Source organism: Melopsittacus undulatus, chromosome 1 (assembly GCF_012275295.1).
Source record: "Melopsittacus undulatus isolate bMelUnd1 chromosome 1, bMelUnd1.mat.Z, whole genome shotgun sequence".
In the NCBI taxonomy this organism is placed as follows: Eukaryota; Metazoa; Chordata; class Aves; order Psittaciformes; family Psittaculidae; genus Melopsittacus; species Melopsittacus undulatus.
In genome coordinates this window covers 33,458,936-33,479,212 of record NC_047527.1, presented here as the reverse complement: position 1 = coordinate 33,479,212, position 20,277 = coordinate 33,458,936, and the positions used below count along the sequence as shown (strand labels likewise).

Genomic DNA, 20,277 nt, shown 5'->3' with positions numbered 1-20,277 from the left:
ATGATTCAGTCAGATTTTATGGTGTATGTTTTTAAGGTGTAAACATCCATGTAGGAGTTAAATAGTGAAACTATGAAGTTTACAAGACTACATGCTACTTTATAAGTGTCAAATGTGAAGTGTTTATTAATATATACATACCAAGTCACTTGCTATTTTAATAAAGAGCATTTCTGTAGCATCATTTAACAGTTAGCTCAGAAAGTAAAAATATCTCAAATCATTTTGAACCCAGTTATCTTCTGACTTTCACTAGTTCTATACTACTTTCACATTCTTATAACTCCACTGACCTCAAAAAACTGAGAACTTTCCTAATATTAAAGAAATTAAACTGAACAAACTGAACTTGCCATTAAAATACAGTTAAATCAACTTGTGAATTTATAGTGTTTCTATTTTACAATAATACATATGAGTGAGGACATTAAAAAAACAATGGTAAGTGATGCAATGTAACTAAGGGGGTTTTGTGTAGTAAAATATTCTTTAATATGTGCAGAAAACTTACTTTAAATGAATCAGGAAGATACTCAACCATTTCTAGCAAAGGACACTTATTGGCACTAGAATAGTGAGAGAATGTCACAACAGCTTCTTCCCATCTGCAAAAATTAGTTAAGATAATGGAAAATGAATTGGAAAAAGTTGCTTCTCTTTCTATTAATTTACTTTTAGAGTATTTGACTTTTATTTATGATATTATCTTGCAAATTACAATATGCAACAAGTTTGAGTACCATTAAATGGAAAATCAGCTGTTTGAGGAGCAATTGTGTAAAATTCTGGATGCTTCTCTAAGAATGATTAATGCTTAATTCCGTTATTAGTTAAACAGAGAGGTTTCAACTATGCTAAGACCTTCTAAAAATATGAAACTTGAACTAAAGCTGGAATCTTGGATTATTAAATTAGGTGAGTAATAACAAATAAAGTAAAATACTGGCAGTGTTCCTGCAACTGTTACCAAGAGATGCGATCATTAGGCAATGGTGTAACACTTCTATTCTTGAAGGGGGGCTATTTTTAAAAGTATTTGCAACATTTAAGCCAACAAGTTTGGTATCACATGTACTCCCATTTTGATTAAAATTTTATGCATTGAATCATTTTGTGAACAGCCAAATTTATGTACGTAAGAGGGAAGACACAGGAAAGATTATTTATTTATTTATAGCTTCTACATATTGGTTTGTTTTGTTTGGGGTTTTTTTAACAGATTATGAATACTCAGTCTAACATGAAAAACAACATGCCACATATCTGAAGTCCATTACAATTATGCCATTTTTTATTTGCTCTCACTAGAACACTATATAGTCTCTGGAGTTTTAAAATATGTACTTATTAAACTACAGGTCTTCAGAAATTAATCTCAGTTAAAAACAAAATAAAACAACAGAAATTCAAAAAAACATTTTCTGGGTATCTTACCTTTTGTGCAAAATTACAGCAGACACTACATCTTTTCTCCTATTGTGTATTGCTTCATGGAAAAAAGAAGCTAGTGCTTTGTTGAACAGAATTTTTGCACCATAGTCAAGAAGTAACCTTACTGCTTTTGCGTGTCCTTCTCTTGCAGCCAGGTGCAAAGCTGTGTTCTGCACAGGAAAGCAGTAAAGCAGTGCATCAGTAAGAATCATTTAAAAAAATGAAATATGTATTTCAGTTTTTTCCCACACTGAAAAGCCAAATACTGTTCTCTTTTGCAAGTTCTGAATACCTTTACTAGCAACATTAAAAAGTAGAACATTGTTACAGAAATTCTGACTGAGATTATAGACAACTTCTTTATGCTACATCTACATATACAGCAGTGCTAAATCTGAAGAAGAAATAGCTGTGGGTGAGAAAAGCCATTTTATTAATATCTTTTAGTTCTATAACTAGCAAACTGCAAGTCATAGATAGGTAAAAATTATGTCATCTACAGACAGAGAACACCAACAATTTGAAAATCAGGAAGAGAAGCATCCAACTATATCCAGATGTACTTATACAATCAAATCTGCAAGCACAGTTTTATAAAGGGAACACTTTTTTTTTTCCTTTGGTATTTATATAAAAGTAAGGTAATGAGTGTTTTAGGAACCAAGTCCCACTGAAGCTGACTTTTGAAAGCATTCCCAGATTTTTCTGAAGGAAATTAAGAACTAAGCATTGGCTTCTCATTATCATCCCAGCAAGATTTGTTCCTAATCTAATAAATCTAAATGTTTCCAACACCAATTCTCAGAGAAATTAGTAACACTTTCTATGTTGGAAACTGGACAGCTACTTAAAATGATCCCCCTATGTTTTCTGACATGGAACTGTCAGGCAGGTCAATAGAAGAGGTCTCCAATCCAGGAAATGGATTCTGTTGACCCAAAGACACTGCATTTGGCCAGGCTTCCAAGAGCTGTATCTGTTGGGCATTGCTGTGCAGAACAGATGGATTTCAAGCAATCTGTTCAAACAATCTATAGCTGATACTGGACTTTTTTTTCTAAATCTGTATAAGCTCTTCAAATTTATGTTACCAACATTTGTACTAGATTGTTAAAATACTCTTGTATTGTAAAGCAGGCAAGAGGGATGTGTCTAACATTCTCAGTATTTTATGTTTCCATTAGGCTATCTGTTTTGTCTTTTGACTCCCATTTCTAACAATTGAATAACAATTTCAGCAATTATGTATTAATCTAAGCAATAAGCTTTAAGAATGGTGAAACAGACTTTAAATATGCCAGAGAAAATGAAATATTACACATGCAATGCACAATGGAAATCTACAAACAGCATACCATTGACATTTGCTCTAGAAGTAATACCAGACAAGAAACAAATAATGCCATGTAAAAACATACCCCTTCCTCATCCACTCTGTCAGTACACTTCACATTAGTATCCAAAATGATCTGCATTGTGCGAGTGTATCCTCCAAAGGCAGCATGGTGCAGGGCCGTCCAGCCTTTATAATCACTTATATGTGGCAGTATAAAATAAGAAATTATAAATGGAAAGCTTTTTATCAATTTTAAGTAAATGCAAATGCCTCCTAAATGAAGCCTAAATACATATACATACGCACATAAGTACATACATATATACTCATATATATATATATATATATACAATCATCTCTACCCTTCTAAGGTGTACTAGTCCAGCTAAGAACACTGGGCAAATAAAGGGTTTGACAGTAGTCCATTTAGTGAGACCTCTGCAATCACAAACAATTCACGCAATGCATATATGACAGGCCTGTTAGGTATTTTCTCAGAATGCTTAGGCCCCTAGCTCCAAGTTGGAGCTGCAGTGGACCTGGAAGCACAGGACTTAGAAGCTGAAGCTCTAGACTTTGAAACAGGACTCTAAATTTTTGATACCTTCAGCTCCTGGCTTTACAGGTATGACCCTGGAAGCTTTTGTGGAGCTGCCAATGATCTGAGGACCAGTGATCTGAAATCAAGACTTGGAGTGCAAGGCAAGTTACTTGTGATACACTAACCCTAAGAACTCCTATTCAGGCCTGTAAGTGAAGCTGACGTGATAATATTTCCAAACTTGTATTTTTTTTTCCATCAAAAGGTTCAATACTCCTCTCAGTTTGATTTAGAGAAACTTCAGTTTCCCTAGCACTAGAAGCCTTGCTTTAGAGCTAGCCATGAATCTGTGTGTCAGGCTGAAGCAAGGCACAATAAGCTTAGTTTTATAAAATATTTTATAAATATGCTCTTATATTCTATATTTATATTTCTGTATACTAATATATTAAATATATCTATATATTGCATTTATATTTATATAACTTCCCAGCAAATGGATGTAAAATATAGGATGATGATTCTTTTTTGCCTTAATGAATAGAAATTAATATACTTACCAGAGAAAAAGGGCTCCTCTTTTCAGAAGAAACTGAACTACCTTCTCATGACCATTCTGGGCTGCCAAATGAAGAGGAGTCATCCCTTTCTTATCACCTTCATTCAGAAGTCTTGTGTCTTTCATATCTCTTATAAGTCGCTGACATGTATTTATGCGCCCATAGCTTTGAAAGATAAACATAGAAATGAACGTAAAAAAATATAGAGGAAAAAATGGCATTTATTCCATTGCCTAGACTGCAGTACTAACCTGGCAGCAAAGTGTAATGGTGACTTCTTGTCTCTGCTCTTAGAGTAGATGGAAACGTTGAGGCTGAGTAAATTATTTACAGAGAGGGTCACACCTTGTCTGCATGCATAATGCAATGGAGTGCATCCTTCATTATCTTCATCCACTACAAGATTTTTAATGTGTTCCATCTGTTAACCCCCAAAAAAACCCCAAAGCACAGAATTATATTTATATAATTTATGCTGCACAGCTTCTAATAGCTTGTAACAATAGCAGCAATACTTAAAATTGGTATCTAAATAAAAAGAAATAAACTTTAGGAAAAGTAGATTTAGCAACAATGAGCATTTAATGTCTGCTGATTTGTGGGTCACCATTTTTTCAAACATCTATTTGAAGAGCACAGGAGCTTGCCACTTTGCAACCCTCATTGCAACCCATCCACAGCACAAGTGTAGTGCAGGAGATTCTTCTTTACTACCATTCACCATAATACTCAATGCTGTCAGCAAGAGGCTTGTACAGAATGCAAGGGTAGTCTGTAGTGTGTGTTCAGTAGCAAAACTTCTGGCTGTCAAAAACCATCAGTTCACTGGTTTACAGTGTAATTTTATTTCCCACATTTCTCTTCTCATCTTTATTTCCCTGGTTTTGCTCCATACCTTGTATAACACTATCCTATGTATAGTCCTTCTTAAAGCAACTAACAATCTCCGCCCCAAGTTTGCTCCACTCATTTGTCTGAATTTTTAGTATGATCAATAATTGGAAAGTCAATGCAGACAACTGAGAATTGTCACTCTGGTTTAAAACTAATTTTCTACATCTGCTGAAAACGGAAGTTATATCCATTCTGCATTACTAATCAAAGTTGTTTACAGATTTCAGCAGATGTTGTACAATAAGTTATACTTGTTCCACATTTAAAAGGTTGTTTCTGGAGCTCTGGAGGCTAGCAAATTTATTCTTTCAAGCGAGCTTCAGCTCTAGCAATGCAAGTGCTTCACCTCAGGATAGCCAAATACAAATCCATGTCTGAAAACCTTTCTAAAACTAAATCCAAGATTTCATTACAGTCCAGTCTACGGAAAGCTCCTGCAGAACATGCTGTAAACTATTTCAGTCCTAGAGCCTGACTGAATACTAATGAGTACATCCCCTAGCTTTACTACATTCAAGCTGGGAAAATAGAAATGAGAAGTTCTGTATTTTATTGCCTACCTCTTGAGCTATTCAATCCCCAACAGCAAAATAATTTATGGGATTGTTATTCCTTTGCCTGGCAATAAGAAAACTGTATTATTGGCTTTGAAATGTTTTCATGAGAGATACGTACCTCTGCAAACTATTTTCTGTGACACTGGGCAAGCTAAAAAACACCACAAACTTTTACAAGCACTCCAAAAGAAACTGTAGTTGCTTTTTGTCTTTACATATTCTAGTAAATGTAGCAGAAAGAGATAAAATGATGCTTACTGTACCTGCAGAAATTTCTCATTTAGATGCTGTAATCCTCCAGGCTGCAATACCGTCAAATGCAAGAAATTCCGACCAAGATGATCTTTTAATGATACATTTGCTCCTAGATAAATATGGAAATAAATACCAGCAACCTCAAAAGTGCTGGCTCCTGACACTAACTGATGACATTTAAGACAAAGGAACAAATGTTAAACAAATGTGCTTATAAATCTATGAAGTAACAATTATTCAAGCCAGCATTATAACATATAATTACATTTAAACACACCGCACACTGACACTCAGATTTCATAGTTATCTCATGTGTATATACATTTTGCATTTTACTGTAGAACTAAAATTTATGTGCAGCCCTTATATTCAGAGATACTGAGCACTCATAAACTACAAAGTAATTAAAGATGCAGATGACCACGTCGTCTAATCTTTTAAAGTTGCAATTCTGTTACAGCTTCAAAACTCATTACAAGGCTTATAAACAAATCAGTTTTATTACTATTAACAAGAGAAAAATATAGCAACAATAACTAGCTTCCACCGGAAGTATAGTCATTGAAAGACAGCTCAAACATTTTCAAGGTGACAGTGATTATATAAAACCACAGGTAATGCTTGAAAGATGCACTTTAACGTTTAAAGATTGATTGTTGCTATAAAACATGACTATATGTGGTGTATTTATTCCACAGTTCTGCTTACTTTGTGAACTGCTAAGGAATGCAGAAATGGAGTGCCAGTGCCATCTCTACCTTGACATATGGAGAAGCATGACATATGGCATATACATTTTTCTAAAGCCTGTTCACTCTGTATTAAAAAGGGTGAAATCATCACACTGATTCTTCCTTTATCTCTGGGGATACCAGCACTGTGCAGCTGTTTAGCTCAGCTGCTCCTGGACTGTATGCTGAAGTACTGAATTGAAATTGAGAGGAAAGTTAGACACAGTTTTAACATGTGTGAACCCTGCTCAAAGGAAGTGTATTGTATGTGTATATTCCTTTTTACCTTTTGAGAGCAGTAAATTCACAATTTTCCATGATGCACAGGAAGTGGCCAAGAGAAGTGGGGATCGACCTTCTATGTCAACACTATCAATATTAGCCCCCTGAAATAAAGAATTTCAATTTTATCACAACTCATAATCTTTTGTTAGGATGCCTTTCCATGCATTTAAATACTCAAAATATATAATTCTAACTTGAAAATACTGAGATTGAAGCTCTGGAAAAATACAAAAATTGCAGTCATTTTGAGTGATGTTGTCTACCTATTAATTACCAGAACAAGACCCTTCTAAACCTCTACACTTTATGAATACTGTTCAACAAGTAATGCATTCAGAGGTTAGTATATCTTAATCTGTATAGCTTGATCTATCTTTCTTTTCTATTCTTCATCATAAACTGTATAAGCCAAATTAATTTTTACTACAAAGTAGCTGTATCAACAGAAGACAGATTTTTATTCTCCAAACTCAAGTTTTTTGATGTGACCTCTCTCATTAGAGGAAGCACAAGGATGGGAAAGTGATATTCCAGCAAAAGCTCAGTTTTGCTGTTTTGTTTGGTTTTGCACAAGGTCCATGCTGTCAGGACAGTATCATCACTATGGTCATATCATTATGATCATATCAGCCTGGACAAGTTCCTGTGTGATGTACTCTAGGTTACCCTGCTCTTGCAGGGGGGTTGGACTAGACGATCTTTCGAGGTCCCTTCCAACTCTTGGGATTCTGGGATTCTGTGACACTATGAACATAAATATATCTATCTAAAAAATCACACCAACAAGGCAGTATGACAATACAAGTAAATGCATGAATGAGATATGCCTATTTTATGATGACTTAGATTCATATTTCTAGGTATTGAGTTGTAAGTCAAACTTGATGAATTGACAAAAGTACACAAAACCCAATATTTTATTTCAGATAGTAAACAAAGATCATTAAAAGGAAAAAAAGATCAATGGCAGTTTTTCCATTAACTTGAATCACCTTTGGGTCCAGTCATAATTGTAGAATTAATCATAATCAAGAGCAATATTTACTTTGTAGAATGGTAAAACCTGCAATGTAGTAATTAGAAACATTTAATAAATGTACAGTGATTACCACAGAGAACAGGAAGCTTCCAGTGTATGCTGATGAAATGTTTGAGAGTAACACCTGGAGGACCCTTTCCCCAGTTACCTTTCTACAGGGTCAGACAACCTCTTACAAATGTCCTTATTCATCAAAGAAACAAGGACCTTTTTTAGCCAAGGGGCTCATTCATTTCAGTGAATACAGGGCTGCAATTTCCAGTTAATAACACAGTCTTTAATCACCTTTGCATGCACAAACCAGATACTGTGCACCTGTCAAATGTGACAATGGCCACTTTTGACATTATTGCCCAAGCCATTGAGCTTAAAATGCTCAATGTGCAAACCAATTTGTAAGTAGCATTTTTTTAAAGCTATAAGGTTTTGCAAAATACTATGTGTAAAGTTTGATTCCCTGCTTTTTCTTGTGTAGCACACTGACCTATAACTTACAAAAAATTGCTGTAATTTAAATGTAAATAGCATACATAGTGTGCCAGGACAATTCTGCTTACCACAGATAATCTTTTCCACCTAGAAGAGCTAGAAGTAACACTGTATCTGTTTACAGAGGCTTTTATTTTCAGACACAAGTACCAAAGGTAAGATAAAGGAAGTAATTATTTAAAGCTGATGTGCATGAAAAGTGGATATTTTATGTATAAAATAAATGAATGTTGTTCTTAATTAAAACCAGAAAGCCATTCTAAACTGGAATTTGCTATTCCTCTTCAGTAGTAGCATTGCTACACCTTTTCTTTATCAATCTGGTGTACACCACAGCATAGTGATACCTTATGCTTGTGCCTGTATTTCTCAGGTAACAACTTCTTCAGAGAGGTTGTTTTGTCAGACAAGTTTAAGCCATCAAACCTCACCATTTCACATTTGAATTAAAAATAAGCATATTTACTTCTGACTAAATACAATCCCTACAATGGAGCTTCTGAGAAAAACAGAACAATATGTGGAAGAGAATTTGTCTTAATATAGTTGTCATTAAATAAAGTAAAAATACTTAAATATAAATAAAATGAAAGTCTAATAACTTCTGAAAATTCCCTTAGCAGAGTGGAGTTTATAATGATTATGAGTCTTAGTATAATTGCTACAAATGGACACTTGGATTATAGCCAGTATCATTCCTGGTTACATTTCTTCTTTCTCCGTCATAATTATTCAGTGGAGAAATATAACCAAACTACACAGAATAAAAATTATTTCTAGATCATACACAAACTTCAATAGATGGCTATAGGATCCCAGGACAACCTTTAAATCTTTCTACATACTGATCTTTTAATCTTTTTGCATACTTTAAAGAAAGGATTTCTTGCTGGGGAAATGAGATGAAATTCAATATATATTTAGCATATATCTCGCATTTCATATTCTAAAAGTGAGGGTGACTAAACAAGATTGTCATATTTAATAAAAGATGTTTATGAAACCTTTCTGAATAAGTAAAATGGCAATAAAAGATGCAAGTTTTTAATCCTCTATAACTGTAGCATCTTAATAAGGAGCCACAACTACCATTGTATTGCAACTGTCAATTACGCATTATAAAATTATATATATCTATACAGCCTATACCTGGGAACACATTTTCCTTTATGAATTTCTCTGTGCAGACCTGTAGTAATAGCTAGCAATAATCTCTATAAACATGTTAATCGATTAAATATTTACCATTGAAATCAAATACTCTGCCAGTTCATAATGATCAAACAATGCTGTCCTGTAGGGAAAAATGCAAAAATACAGTAACATTAGAAGGGACAATGAAGTTTCCAGCCAAAAGGCAGCATTTTTCTTCATTTCTTCATTTTCTAATATTTTCAAAGAAATGCATTTCAAACTAAAAGGCAGTGAGATGCCTTTATTACCTAATTAATTTTAATAAATTGATTTGGTTTTTGTCATGCAGTTCATTTTTAAACTAGGTTCTGTTCAGCTAATACAATGAAAACTCACTGTGGGAAACAAAGACCTCATTGGTGGGTCAACAGGTATTTTACCAGATTTTTAACAAATTCAGACATTTCATATGTCAGATCTTTTGCTGTACCACACAATGTCAATATGGAATTCCATAAACTTCAGACTCTGATTGTTCCAGGCATATCTACAGCCTCAATCCATTTCACTGACCCAGTCTTCAAAAAATAACTTCCTATACATTTTGTGTAATAATTACTGACTCTTTCATATTGTACTAAAGCTATCCCCCATGTGAGAGGATGTTCCAAAGTATACTATGTAACACATAATCAGATGCTGAGAATAACTAATAATATGATGGGTCACAATTTATAGTGAAGTCTGGCAGATTGGTAGCCTCCTACCTGTGAAGGAGAGTTTCCTTATTCCCATCCACAGCATCAATAATGGATTCCTCACCAGCATAGGATGACATCATTAACTTTACAATCTCAGTTGCTCCTTGAGTGGCAGCAAAATGAAGTGCTGTGCATTTTTCATTCTGTAAATGGAAAAATAAAAACAATACCTAAATACTTAAACCCCAAACACCTAACCTCCAGTCTATCAAACACTCTAGGGATCTAGCCCAGAAGTCATAATTCCCAAATGCCTAAATTTCTAGGCAAGTAATGAAACTTTAGTCTGTAACTGAAGTAGTGGAACTCTGAAAAGATTTTAAGATATGAGATAATGACAGCCCTAGCAATCTGTTGTAGTTGAATTAATAAACAGACACACCACAACCTTTAATATGAGAGATGAAACAAAGGAAAACTACAACAAAGCACAAGTAGATCAGTACAAATTAATAACCAAAAAAATGTATGTAATACAGAAAATGTGTTCTTTTAAAATGTTTTTGCCTACCTTAAATGGAATCTCTTTTAGAAGTCATTCTTAAATATTTTTTTTTCAAGTTAAAAATAACTTGGTCTAATATGACATTAAACTATTAAAAGCTAGACAGTCATAAAATTAAGCAATAAATAAATTATTAGAATCAGATTTGCCAAACCTGATTTCAATTAGCTAAATGGTACAAGCTAGCTTTGGTACATGCCTGAGGGTTTTGACTTCCTCCTTTTTAGAACAGCAAGATTTCAGTGAATGCCTTGGAACTGGCTTTTTCACAATTCCAGCACTGTAGAATGAGCATTCTCAAAACAGTTTTACCCATCACAAAATCAACAGCACAAATTATCTTCTCAAAATCTGTGTGTTCACATAATCAAACCAATAGAAGAAGGCATAACAATGTTTAGCCATCTTCACTGCCCTGAGCTTGTTTTGGCCCTGAAAACAATTTGACTAATGATAGGTATTTTCAAAATATTTATTTATCCTAAACCTGGGCAACAGTATAACAGTAGCAGCAGTATTATCATGAATTTGTGCTTGCTTACAAAAAAGAAACTGTAAAGGCCAGGGGAAGGCTGAGGATGAACAAGAAAATGATAAGAATCAGACTGAGAATCCTATTTCTGGGAAGGAATAATAGCAGCTGCAAAGCAAATAAGAGTTTGTAAAGAAGGATGTATTATTCTCCAGAGCTCTCTCCCAGACTCCACCTCTGTATGAATCATAGAATACTTAGGGTTGGAAAGGACCTTAAGATCATCTAGTTCCAACCCCCCTGCCATGGGCAGGCACACCTCACACTAAACCATGTCACCCTAGGGTCTGTTCAATCTCGCCATGAAAACTGCCAGCGACGGAGCATTCATAACCTCCCTGGCAAACAATTGCAGTACCTCAATACCCTTACAGTAAAGAACATCTTCCTTATATCCAATCTAAACTTCCCCTGTTTAAGTTCGAAGCCATTACCCCTTGTTCCTATCACTACAGTCCCTAATGAATGGTCCCTCCCTAGCACCCCTATAGCCCCCCTTCAGATACTGGAAAGCTGCTATGAGGTCTCCACGCAGCCTTCTCTTCTCCAGGCTGAACAGCCCCAGCTTTCTCAGCCTATATCCATACAGGAGGTGCTCCAGTCCTCTGATCATCCTTGTGGCCCTCCTCTGGACTTATTCCAACAGTTCCATGTCCTTTTGATGTTGAAGGCACCAGAACTGCACACAATACTGCAAGTGAGATGTCACAAGAGCAGAGTAGAGGGGCAGGATCACCTCCTTCGACATGCTGGTCACGCTTCTTTTGATGCAGCCCAGGATACGGTTGGTTTTCTGGGCTGCAAGCGCACACTGAAGCCGGCTCATGCTCATTTTCTCATTGACGAACACCCCCAAGTCCTTCTCTGCAGGACTGCTCTGAATCTCTTCTCTGCCCAACCTGTAGCTGTGCCTGGGATTGCTCCCACCCAGCTGTAGGACCTTGCACTTGGCATGGTTAAACTTCATGAGGTTGGCATTAGCCCACCTCACAAGCATGTCAAGGTCCCTCTGGATGGCATTCCTTCCCTCCAGCGTATCAACAGAACCACACAGCTTGGTGTCATCAGCAAACTTGCTGAGGGCACACTCAATCCCACTGTCCATGTCACCAACAAAGATGTTGAACGAGACTGGTTCTAACACCGATCCCTGAGGGACACCACTCTACCGGTCTCCAGCTGGACACTGAGCCATTGACCACAACTCTTTGCGTGCGGCCATCCAGACAGTTCTATATCCACCGAGTGGTCCACCTATCAAATTGATGTCTCTCCAATTTAGAGACAAGGATGACATGTGGGACAGTGTCAAACGCTTTGCAGAACTCCAGGTAGATGACGTCAACTGCTCCACCCCTGTCCATCGTTTCTGTAGCCCCATCATAGAAGGACACTGAATTGGTCAGGCAGGATTTGCCCTTAGTGAAGCCGTGCTGGATGTCACTAAGCACCTTGTTGTTTTTCATATGCCATAGCACGCCTTCCAGGAGAATGTGCTCCAAGATTCTGCTTGGCACAGAGGTGAGACTGACTGGTCTGTAATTCCCTGGATCATCCATTTTCCCCTTCTTGAAAATGGGGCTTAAATTTCCCTTTTTCCAGTCATCAGGAACTTCACCCAATTGTCGTGATTTTTCAAATATAACAGGCAATGGCTTAGCATCTTCACTCGCCAGCTCCTTCAGAATCCGCGGATGGATTTCATCAGGTCACATGGACTTGTGCACATTCAGGTTCTTAAGATGGTCTCAAACCAGATCTTCTTGTGCAGTGGGACAAAGGTCTTCATTTTCACAGTCTCTGCGTCTGCCTTCCAAGACTTGGGTTGTGCGGTCAGAGCCTTTGCCAGTGAAGACGGAGGCAAAGAAGTCATTAAGAATCTCAGCCTTCTCCAAATCCAGGGTAGCCAGTTTTCCCGATAGCTTCCAGAGTGGGCCTACATTGTTCCTATTCTGTTTTTTATTCACTACGTACATATAGAATCCCTTCCTGTTATCTTTCACATCCCTAGCCAAGTTCAATTCTAACCAGGCCTTAGCTTTCCTAGCCTGGTCCTTAGCTTCCCAGACAATATCCTTGTATTCTTCCCAGGCCACCTGTCCTTGCTTCCATCTTTTATAAGACTCTTTTTTCCTTCGACTTTCCCTCAGCAGCGTCTTAACCATCCAAGGAGGTCTCCTGGCCCTCCTGCTGCACTTCCTTCTAGTTGGGATGCATCACTCCTGAGCTTGTAGCTGAGAATTTTCTTTTGTTTTATGGATCTGCCCAAATGCACTTTGAACCTATAAAAAAATTTCATAATTACAACATCCTATGCAACCTGTGCAATGAAACCTCGCATTTTGCCTGATTTGCACCAGAGGCTTGTTTTCCTTTGCTCTTCTCTAGGTTTTGCTTTGAAGGAGACAATGAGCAATGATTATCTGTTCACCCTTTTTTCATACCACCCAGAGATTTAGAAATACCTAGGTTTTATCAAAATTTTATTTTTCTCCACTCCAGGTTTTACCTGTTTTAGATCGATTTGGGCTCCAAATTCAATGCACATTTTAATCATTTCAAGGTCCCCACTTTGAACTGCCAAATGAAGTGGACTGCACTTTCCATTATTGGTAAAATTAATGTGGGTTTTAGCAGAGTGACCCAATTCTTCACCTGAGAGATGAAAATAAATGGAATTTTTAAAGCAAGAATGAGATAACAGAAGATAATAAAGGCTTTTTAAAAAGCACGTTAACTGTAGAATAATGTTCTTCCCCCTCAAAATATGAACCTTTCACATCTATCATTAAACAATGGATGGACATGCATTTAGGAAAGCAGTTAAGATACTGCTGCAATGCTACAAAAATCACAAGCCTATAAGAATAATTGCATTAACTTTTTATAAGTTTAATCACAGTTATAAGTGTTCGTTTTCATAATTCTTTGAGAATTAAAGCACTAAATTGGTAATGCTACTATAAATAATAGCTCTTACTGACTGCTTGGGAGCAACATAATTTACCTTTTTTTAAGAGAATTTCCATACATGTTTTTGCACCTGAAAATGCAGCTGCGTGGATAGGCATGCATCCTGTTTTGTTTGGTTTACATATTTTTCCTCCATTTTCAATCTGAAAAATAATGCTTGGATATAGCTTAATGACATACAGAAGATTCTGACTAATGAACATATTATTACAGATATATTCTCCTGGATAGCTCTCTTCTTTTTTTATGTTGTATATGCATTGTGAAGCTTATATACAACGATCTTTTGCATGTTATATCCATACATCTGTACATACACATGATTCATTTTGTGTTTTCATGACCTTCAAAATCAATTAAGTTTTTCTTAAGTTTGCCATTTAGATATATTTCTATGATATATATATATATGCAGACATATACGCTGTTAAAAGAGTAAAGTTTCTTAGTATCCTATGCAAGGTAACTTGAATACTAGGTCCATGATTAACCTTCCTCCACTGAACAGACAGATTATACCTACCAGGAGTGTCAGTGCTTCAGGATTATCCTTGTAACATGCTACAGTTATAGGTGTGTTCCCAGCTTCACCTTCCAAATTTACATCTGTACTGCTATGCTGGACTAAAATCTAAATGATTAAGAAAATATTCAGTCAAACATAAGCCAAACACAACAACAAATGTCTACTTCATTATTTTTGTTGTTTATCACCCACAGCACTCTTGCAGCTTGGGTTTGTTTTTTTCATGGCAACTGCTCACAACACATAGACAAAAAAGGGAGACAAAATGCAGGAAAATGAAAAAATACACAGGTGAAAAATGCAGGTGAGAACAGACAAAGCAAAGTAAAATTCTTTACAGCAGATAGATCAGAAGCAATGTTAAACACTGCATATAGTTGCAGTTTCTTATAGTTTTATTTAACAACTTCCCCAATGCTGGGAGAAAATCTTTTCTGTAGCAAATTGCAGGTGGGGATTTTCAGCTCAAGTTCATTATAATGTCTTGTAATATTCTGTATTCTCTGGAAACTGGCAATGTCGTGGATACTGTTCCCTTATTCATCTATTGGACAGTTATATAAGATCAAGGGAGACAAAGCTTGAAGAGAGGAACCCTGCTTCAGTCCCTATGTTAACAGCTGTTACTAAGCTATGAGCATCATCAAGTACCTCTATGACTGTTTCTAGCATTTTTTGAGAAGCAAAGGATCTGGAAATGATAATGACCATACATATTTATTCCTCCACCTTCATATTTATTTGTCTTTCAGTAATTCCAATTAATTTTTCTGTACAGGAGGAACTGGCACATTTTAATCACTCTCAGTCCATTTAACAATAGAAACCAAAGGAGAATTAGCCTGAACAAACAACAGAGTGGGGGAAAAACATATTCAGTCAAAAGCAGAGCTTAAAATAACCCAAACTCAGAAACTGATATAAAGCTTATTTTAAAAATGTCATTGTATTTCAGATTTTTTTGTTCTTAATTCATAACATAGATTTTGAAAAGGATGTGAAGACAGTGACATATTTTAGCACTGAAAATCTCTAAAGGATTTTAAGTCTTGAATACAGGGTTATGTTTTTCTTTCTTTTGTTTGAACGAACTAGAAAAAGGTACAACTTTAAAGGGAAAAGCAAGTGATGTTGTGTTAAAGTTGTATTTGCTTATCAAATACAAGAGCTTTACAAATTCTAAAATTCTATCCAAATGCCATATATGGATTAAAAATATTCTCATTGCACTTGGACAAATAATGATAAAGAGATGATGTTTAAAATCTCAATGCTGTTGCTATTTTAGAAGGTTCAAAATGGACACCTTAGTGATGTCTTCACAAAATATTTTTGTGATTTTTAATTGCAGCTGGAGTTCTGCTATTATTCAAATGATTATTGAAATGTTGTTTTTAAGAACTGTGTTTTCTGACTAAATTTATGTTTTTTATTAAAAGAGTATGCTAGTTTTAAGTAAATGTTGATACTTGTATGACTCCCTACTCAATTGTAAAAATATAAATAAATAAATCAGAGAATAAATATTTGAAACAGCACATGCCTACAAGAAATTCTGATGCTAAAAGAACCTATTTAAAGAAAATTCCTTGTCTTTGGTAAATTAAAAAAGACAAATTAGAAAACTTACAAAGAATTCTCCATAAAATATAACAACTACTATCACAGCACAAATATCAGTATTTATATAGATCAGTAAGTTACTTTTTACTTGCTGTGCTAAAGACACAAACATTTCAATAAGCATCATATGTTACACATCCTGCTTTCTAAACAAAGCATATGAGGAGATACAGCATATATAAACAAGGTCTTCAAGTCTGCACACAGCCAGTGTCACTTATCAAGTCTACGTGGACTTTGAACTTACCTTAACAATTTCATTATGCAGGGACTGCACAGCCATATGCAGAGGTGCCATCATATTGGAGTTGAGAATGTTTGGATTGGCCCCTCTGCTCAGAAGCAAACTAACACTTTCAACCTGGTTTTTCTTTGTGGCCCAGTGCAGCGGGGTATTTCCAGATGAATCCATCACGTTTAATACTAGGTCAAAGGAGAGAAAACAAAGCCAAACCAAAACCAAAGCAAAACCATTAAATGTTCCAATTGCACTGAAAACAAAAATAATAGTGTCTTCAATGGAAGTTTAGCTGTGTGCTACTACTGTATCTCTTTGAAGAGAAAAAGCAAAAGACTGCACATCACACAGCGCATTGTATTAAATGGATTAAATATTGTGCTGAATACGTGGTATTGGTTAGAGAGATGGAAGGGGTGAAACACCTAATTTTAGTTCTGCTTCTGTTGGTTTAACATTTTGATTGTTGAACTTTTTTATTCTGTTAAATAAAACAGTTCATAAAACATGTGTTACCTTCACAGGAAGAATCATCTATGATCAACTGCATTAATTCTATTTGTCCTCCTTCTGCAGCATGATGCAGTGGGGTAGCATTTAATTCATCCACTTTGGTAAGCCCAGAACGATTCTTCTTAATGAAGCTCCGTAGCCTACAGGCACTTCCATCTGAAATAACCTATATTGGACAGAAACAGCCTAATTTTCCCATTCTTCTAATAGGCAAGATGTTAGCAATGCTATGAGGTGTTACAGTGTGCATGTTGCCATCAGTAATTCTCTCCCAGGTGTTTAGTTTCATACAGAAATATACAAATCCTGATCACAGTGAACCAACAGTGAAACTCAGATTAATGTAATTGACTGCAAAGCCTGGACCAGATGAGAAACAGCACAAAATAAGCAAAAGACTTAAATTCTCTTCTGTAGTGAGTTCAAGACTCTCCCTCAACTACAATAAATCTCAAACAAGCAAATTTATAACTTACTGTTTTATACTCTCTCCAGGTATGACCACATCAAAAGAATTCAATAGAGAGGAAAAATTAGTAATTTTGATGAATTCTTTGTCTAGGTTTTTCTACACAGACTAATATTATGTTCTGGGCTGTCAAGTTCAGCCACTGGGTTTCTTGCTCTTCATGTCAGAGGAACCACTAAATTCTTCAATTTCTGCAGTACCCTAAGGGCATCCCATGGGCTATTATCTCAGTCTGAAACAACCCTGAGTCTTCACAGTATAATACAATAAAAACCCCTCTGAAAGCTCAGCCCACTGATACCCTAATACCTCCCTGCATAGGGTGCTTTGCAACCTAAGCCAACTACAGAAGGCCTGCTGATTCTTACTTTATGAAGATCTCTGGATATTTTTGTTAGTGTTTCAAAATCTATACTTGTATATTAAGAGAAGTGATGGGGAAAAAATGTGACTGCAGTAGAATGAGCAGGAATTTAAAAAACAAGTATTAAAATGTTAAGAGGGAATAAAAAGGAAAAACAATTCAACAAACTTGGGAGGGGAAAAAAAAGATAAAAACAGGTATCAAAAGTAATGTAAAACTTCTCAAAGATATGTAAGCAAGCAAAGGGTAAAAAAAGGAAATCCCCTAAAATCACTGTTCCCTCCTCATCTGCAAAAGAAAAGGAAAACTTTTGCTCCCCTGAACCACAAACACTCAACAGTTTTTGCAGTCATTAAACAAGCACACATTATGGAGCAGCCCATTTGTGCATTTAGCACATGTTTTAACTTCCTTCAGTTTAATAGTCCCATTGAACTCAGTAATGTCAATAATGTTATAAATGTGTTAAAGATTTAGAACACTGGGGTCTAATACAGAGGTAGCATCTCCTTCAAAAGTGCAATCAGAGAAAGCTATTAGAAAACAGGCAATATCATTGTGGAAAGGGTAGTCAACTGTCAAAAAAATTATGTTAATTACATACACAAATACCTATACATTTTATACACATCAAAAAGCTACTTAAGAAAACCTTATTATAGAGCCTATTATCATCCATTCTTTCTAAACTTCCTAACTGAATTTTAATGGTAACAAATTCCAAATTTTTCTATTGATTTTGACCACATTTCACCACTCTTTACATTGGATTTTTTTGTCAATGTAAGACACAATGTGGCTGAAATAGGGCACGTTGATAATTTCGATCAACAAAAATAAGATTTTTCAGCCAATATTGCAGTGCTTCATTAACAAAATAATAAAGAAAGAAATCAGTTAGGTGTTCCCAGTACTTTGGTTGGTTCAAAACAGCAAAGCAAGCTATTTCAAACAGCAACAGCTTCTTTGCCTTTCACCTGAAAAGCTCTGTAGCGGCAGATCATCCACTGGAGTGACAAGAAGTGTTGCTCAGGACTACAGCTAGCAAACATTAAACAAGACGGAAAACGACCTCCAGAGGTCTTTAAACCTATCCACATACTTTGTCAAATTTGTTTAGTCTGCTTTTAAAAAATCTCCAAAGTTACCCAAGTCATCCATCCAATAAGCAAACTTTTTTTTTTCTTTGTTTTTCTTACCCTTAAAAAAGGTTTCCTTAATGTTCGGTCTAGGTCACCCTATCTGCAATATAAATACATCACTTCTTGTCCTGCTCCCTATGGAAAAGGTAAGATGTTATATCCTACTTGGCAACAATTTCTCGTTTGCAGGTTGTGCTGCTGGTTCTCTCTTCCTTCATAACTGTTACAGTGCTTCTAAACTTTCCCTTTGGGACATTTTTGCTAGATGTATGACTTCCGGACCATCCTCTAAGGGCTCTTTCTGGAGAGCCTTACCCAGGGGGATGTGAGCCCCATAGCTGTCACCTGCACTCACCACCCCACATCCTCCTTTTCCTGCTCCCCTCCTATGTTCTGGCTACCCCCAGTCCTGACTCTTCCACACAGCGGCAGAGCTCTTGCGCCTTCATGCCCCACAGCCAGGGTGGCTCCCAGCCTGTGTCCCCTCACAGCTCTTCCCTCAATGCTCCACCGATGAGTGAGGGGAAATGGTCTCCTGCAGGAAAGGATGTCTGGGACACAACCTGCACAGCTACCTCCAGAGTCCCACCGCACCCTCCCACATCTCACCCTCCACCTTCATCCCTCCCTTTCCCATAGCCCTCACACGAGCCTCAGTATTAGGCACCACACGTCCCACGCCTGCCTGGGTGCCTCAGGAGCTTGGCTCCCCTAGACTGTCCCCTCACACCCGCCTCCCGCCCCACGCCCCTCCGCACGCACCTTGAAGACATCCTGCGAGGCGACGGAGGCGGCATCCGCCTCGCAAACGACGCCTTGGTAGGAGCTGGACACGGCCGCCTTCTCCCGCGACTGGCAGAGCCGCAGCAGAGAGCGCTTCATGGCGCCCGCCAGCCCGGCTCCGAGCAGCGTCCGCCCCGCCCGCTCCGCAGACCTGCGAGGCGAGAGACCGAGTGAGTGCCGGTGCCGAGGCAGCGCCGGGCCACCCCGCCGCACCGCCGGAGGCGGGCAAAGCGTCCGGAGGGGGAGCCGCTTCCCGCCGGGGCGGGCACGCCATGAAGGGCAGGTCTCTGCCGGTCTGCTCAGAGGCCACCGGGCAGAGTAGATGCTGGGGCTCCGGCTGGGGGCTGCGGCGGCAGGTGGAAGGGTTAACAGCGATCGCCGCAGGGTTTTAGAGGGTGTCTGACAGAAACAGCGGTCCCTGGAGGTGCTGCGCAGCGGGCAACAAGTTGAAATCAATAAATGCCACGCAAAACCGGAGTGTCGAAGTCAGACTCTTCGTAGTGCCCTAGGGGAAAAGCTGTACTGCCTCGGCAGCAGGGCTGGCCTGCTCCGGCCTCAGAACTTGAAGACAGCTATTTGAGTATTGACATTTAACT

At 37.3% G+C, this 20,277-nt stretch overlaps 1 protein-coding gene across 1 annotated transcript in view; it reads right to left on the bottom strand.

Moving 5' to 3' along the window:
* The window catches only part of TRPA1 (transient receptor potential cation channel subfamily A member 1), a 33,586-nt gene extending 13,806 nt beyond the window's left edge, over positions 1-19,780 (bottom strand). The window contains exons 1-15 of the mRNA XM_005150799.4: positions 19,661-19,780; positions 16,927-17,089; positions 16,420-16,595; positions 14,547-14,654; positions 14,058-14,166; positions 13,560-13,705; positions 10,020-10,156; positions 9,364-9,412; positions 6,592-6,691; positions 5,583-5,683; positions 4,120-4,289; positions 3,869-4,033; positions 2,850-2,964; positions 1,435-1,601; positions 512-605 (exon numbers count right to left, since the gene is read on the bottom strand). Of these exons, the coding sequence (XP_005150856.1) occupies positions 512-605; positions 1,435-1,601; positions 2,850-2,964; positions 3,869-4,033; positions 4,120-4,289; positions 5,583-5,683; positions 6,592-6,691; positions 9,364-9,412; positions 10,020-10,156; positions 13,560-13,705; positions 14,058-14,166; positions 14,547-14,654; positions 16,420-16,595; positions 16,927-17,089; positions 19,661-19,780 (1,920 nt within the window). The remainder of the gene's footprint in view (positions 1-511; positions 606-1,434; positions 1,602-2,849; positions 2,965-3,868; positions 4,034-4,119; positions 4,290-5,582; positions 5,684-6,591; positions 6,692-9,363; positions 9,413-10,019; positions 10,157-13,559; positions 13,706-14,057; positions 14,167-14,546; positions 14,655-16,419; positions 16,596-16,926; positions 17,090-19,660) is intronic.
* Positions 19,781-20,277: the final 497 nt, after the last annotated feature.